This window comes from Tupaia chinensis, unplaced genomic scaffold (assembly GCF_000334495.1).
Source record: "Tupaia chinensis unplaced genomic scaffold, TupChi_1.0 Scaffold150166_1, whole genome shotgun sequence".
Lineage (NCBI taxonomy): Eukaryota > Metazoa > Chordata > Mammalia > Scandentia > Tupaiidae > Tupaia > Tupaia belangeri.
In genome coordinates this window covers 239,735-244,420 of record NW_006210004.1, presented here as the reverse complement: position 1 = coordinate 244,420, position 4,686 = coordinate 239,735, and the positions used below count along the sequence as shown (strand labels likewise).

General features: G+C 50.1%; 1 protein-coding gene and 1 pseudogene across 1 annotated transcript in view; both read left to right on the top strand.

Moving 5' to 3' along the window:
- The window catches only part of LOC102475001 (protein transport protein Sec61 subunit beta pseudogene), an 8,672-nt pseudogene extending 6,851 nt beyond the window's left edge, over positions 1–1,821 (top strand).
- SUSD5 (sushi domain containing 5) overlaps positions 1–4,686 on the top strand; it is a 42,276-nt gene that overhangs the window by 22,758 nt on the left and 14,832 nt on the right. The window contains 1 exon segment of the mRNA XM_027769652.1: positions 2,452–2,640. Within this exon segment, the coding sequence (XP_027625453.1) occupies positions 2,452–2,640 (189 nt within the window).

Below are 4,686 nucleotides of genomic sequence, written 5' to 3'. Positions count from 1 at the left end.
TCTCTCTCTCTCTCTCTCTCTCTCTTGCTTTCTTTTTCTCCCACAGGAGGGATGGACATGCCACAGTCCCTTCTCCTCCTTTCTCCTCCTGGAATCTTGGGCACACATGCACACGCACCTGGCATGAGTTTTAAGTTGCCAGATCTGGGACTTGAACTGCGGTCACCTACGTGGGAGTCCAATGATGTAACCATTCTGTCATCTGCTGGTCCTCAGTTTGGCGGTTTCTTACAAACCTACCACAATGTTCCAATATCCTCCAGCAATCTTACTGGTTGGAGATGTGATCTTGAAGGCGGTGGAGTGTGTGGACATGGGGGTAGGCGGGAAGGCACTCGACTTCCTGCTTCGTTTTGCTATGAACCTAAAACCACTTTAAAATGGTTGATGAATGTGCAGAGTACTCATGAATAAATATGACGTTATCTCATTTATATTCAAAACTATATATATGTGAGGCCAGCAGGTGGCGGAGTGGTTAAGGCATTGGACTCCCACATGACAGACCATGGGTTGGATCCTGGACTCAGCAGCTTGAAAATCATGCTGGGCATGTGTGCGTGTGTGCTCCAAATCCCAGGAAGAGAATGGAGGAGAAGGGACGTGGTGGCCATTCCCCCAGGGGTTATTTCTCACTTTCCCTCTCACTGGCAAGCACATGAATCCTATGGCAAAAACTTTAAAAAAGAAAAAGAATATAACAAACAGAAAAAACAACTACGCATACAGGACGGGCCCCAAAGCACAGTGTTTAAGTGCTGTGTGTAAAAGGTGTCGGATTCCACATGGCTGACCTTGGTTGGGCACCATGGCCCAGTGGCTTGAAAAACATACTGGGCATGCGTGTGCCCAGGATCATAATGGGATGGAGAAATGGAAGAAGAAAGGATTGTCATGTGACCAGGCAGGCCCCAAAGAGGGCTCTCCTATCTCTCTGTCTCTCTCTCATGCACATGCATGTCTTCTGAGCAAAACAAACAAACAAAACCCTGCACATATAGATACATATGTATAGATAGATAGATAGATAGAGATATATATAGATATTTACATATATGTAATGTGTGTGTATGTGTGTGTGTGTGTTTTGTAAATACCAAATTGAAAAGGTTACTATTAGGGTTGAGGCTGGGAAGAGGAGAGGCACCCTCTACTGCCTCTGTAGTCTAAAATTTTAGTTTTTACCAAGGGTACCTACTCACTTATTCTATTAGGTCATCGGAAAGTCATGGCATATTTTTCTGTGTAAAATATGTTGTGATTTTCTCAACAACCCAATAAGTAAGGCAAAAGGAGCTTGCTGCTAGGCATTTATCTGCAGATCCTCCTTTCATGAGGAACATGAAGTCATCCGCAATTTAAAAATACACTTTGTGGGACCACCAGGTGGCGTCATGGTTACGTTAATGGACTTTCATGTAGTTGACTAAGGTTCGAGCTCCAGACCTGGCCGTTTAAAACTCATGCTGGTTCTCCAGCTCCTGGCCATTTGGGGGCTCTGCAAGTTCCTGGCCAGCCTGCTTCTGCACCCTGATATCCACCAGTTTGCAACATGCCTGTCTGACCCCCAGTGGCACTAACGTGGGCTCCTCAGGGTGCTCTCCCAGCAAGGCAGTGGCCACCCGGGCTGTGGGATCCACTGTCTGGCAGAGGAAAAACGCCAGCTATGGGACAAGAAGTGCAGGCCACACAACCTCAGCAGGCACTGGGGGGATGTGGCGATTCTACATGGATGTGGCGATTCCAGTACTGGGTATGAGTCTTCTGTTCGTCGCTTCTGTATTTATGCTGCACATTGAGGGCAAGTGCACTCGTTCATAGATCAGGCTCCATCCGTCTGTCAGCTGAAGAAGAAGGAAGAAACCCAACATATCTTGGACAAAAGTATACTGATTTTCTGTTCATAAGAAAGAAAAGAAACTTTCTGTAAGCTTTCTGTTTTACAGGGAACTTAAGAACTGATTTTGAGGAATCCATTTTTTTTTCCTATGGTTAATAAACCTTTTAATTAAAACACACACACACACACACACACACACACACACACACATGCTGGTCATGTGTGTGCACATGCCAAAAATCCCACAAGGAGAATGGAGAAGGGGTTGCAGCATGGCCATTCCCTCTGAGGGGCGTTTTCTCACTTTCTGTCTCTATCTCTCTATCTCTCCAGCAAGTGCACACTCTGTAACAAAAATCTCTCTTTCAAAAAAAGAAAAACCACTTTTTACCTCATTTATTCATTCAAGAAGTATATTTTTAAGTGTCTGGGGTTGTCAGGGAGAACAAGAAACAGTCCCTGTGAGCCCCCAGTTCGGGGTGCAGGCAGCACCCACGGTGGATGGCTGGGTTGGAGGAGGGAGGGGCATAGGGGGTTTTCCAAGTTTAGTTTCTCACAGGCTGGAAACCTGTGTGTGGCACGGGGAGCTCACTCTGATTCCATCTCCGCAGAGAAGCCGTGTGGAGACCCGCCTTCGTTCCCACACACCGTCCTACAGGGCCAGACGGGCTTGGAGATGGGGGACGAGCTGCTGTACGTGTGTGCCCCCAACCCCGGTGCAGGCCAGCGTGAGACCGCCTTCACCTTGCTGTGCAACAGCTGTGGCGAGTGGTACGGCCTGGTGCAGGCCTGCGGGAGAGGTAAGACCTGGGCCGGGCCCTCCTCGTGCCCATGCAGTGCTAGCCGCACAGGATGGGCTCTTCGCACCCCGGTGCCCTTGAAAACAAGCTTTCGGACCTTTCCGCTGAGCTCTAGACCTGGCAGCATCTCTGGCTGGAGGTTCCTGCTGCGTTTCAAATACAGACCATCCACACGGAAGCTTTCATTCTCCATGCTAGGAGGAAAGGGTTAACAGAACCCACCCTCTTCTCCGAGGATGGAGTTGACCTGGGGTTAACTTATTGCCTTGGAAACCTACTCAAGATGGGCCATCAACTGGGGGACCTAAGCAGTATGGCTTCTGGTAAAAGTAACCCCAGGGCTGGCCCCTAGCCTTAGTGAGGGGAGCTGGAGCCTACATGACCTGCTGTGGTTTGAACACAAGCCCGATGGCTTGCAACACGTGCTGAGTGCATGTCTACGCAGGCCCGGATCCTGACGGGATGGAGAGATGGAGGAAAAGGGATTGCAGCATGGCCACACCCTGGTGGGAAGCTGCTTTCTCTCTGTCTCTCTCTGTCTCTGTTTCTCTGGCTAGTCCATGCACCTTCTGGCAATTAAAAAAAAAAAAAAAGAGCAATCCCTGATAGGCACACTGGGCTGGGAGGACTCTCGTGGGTATACGATGGGAAGTAGAGGGCCAGGTGTCCTGCGTCTGGTGCTATGGACCGTTGAGGAGACCCTGAGAGCTGTTCTGTGGGTTTTTACAAGAAATATCGGCTCTTGTCGGGCATGGTAGAAATATCGTGGACCCTTGCCCACACATCAGTTGTGCTTCTTTGCATCTGACAGTGAGGGGGGCTGGGGTGGGCAGTGGAGCGAGGAGACTAGCTCCAGGAGAGCTGTGGGCCTCTGTGAAGGCTCATCCCACAGAGCAGAACTGAGAACTGCCAGCTGCTGCCCTGCTGCCTTGCTGCACTCCCTGGCCTGGGGCCCTCTGAGTGCCACGCGTGGCTGTTAGTGTTCACATGAGTCTGAATATCTAGTTGAGACTGAAAAAAAAAAATCCCTAGTGGACCTTGAGTTCCCAAAACCTGGTGTAGTTTTCCAGATGCCCCCATCCCATCATCATCACTTTCCCAGGAGTACCCGGTATGTCCCCTCCCATGGCCCCGTGCCCTGGGAATTCTCCCAGCAGTAGCCAGCGCTGCCTCCAGCCACGGCTGGGTCTACCCTCACCCTGACAGCCAGCAGGGGGCTTGGGCAGCTCCACCACCAACTTGACCTATGTCTCCTGCTCTTCAAACCTCTCGCCAGACCCCGAAATGTTCCCCAGTCTCACAGGGCTCCTCTCCCCTTAGCCCTCTTTTGGGGACCCTCCTCCTTGGCCCTTGAATACCGAGTCATCTAGTACCAAGTGGAGGCTGGAGAGACTCCAGCACCATGATGTGGCTGAGCATGGAGGACAGTCCGTCCCTGGAGTGGCCTGTGGCTCCCACAGGGGACCATTAGGAGACCCAGGTGCTATGGCATCTGCATGATCCATCCACGTCGCTCCCTGAAGCTGTGGCTCGTCACTTTCACCGCTGTTTACTGTTCTCGGTGTGAATACACGACCGCGCTGTTTATTTATCCAGTCGGCTGCTGGTGAATATTTGACCTGTTTTCATTTTGGGACCATCACCAACTACACTGCCATGGCTATTTTCATCTGTGTCATTCGGCTCACCCGTGAACGCACGCCCACTGGTTCCGAGGTGTGGACTATCTGTGGAGTATGTGTGTGTCCTGCTTTTGTAGGTGTTGCCTTAGAGTCCTCTTTTTCTTAAAAATTTTTAAAGAAGTATTTTATTTAACTTATTTATTTTAATTTGAGGGACAGAGTGGGACAGAGAGGGACAGAGTGAGAGAGAGAGGGAAATTAAGAAAGCAAGCCACCAGGTCTGGGACTCAAACCATGGTCGGCCATGTGGGAATCCAGCACCCTTAACCACCATGCCACTTGCTGGCCCCTGCTGTTTATTATTGAACAGAAACACTGTTGCTATTACTGCCTTTTTTTTTTCCAGACCTTGGGGGAGTCTTTA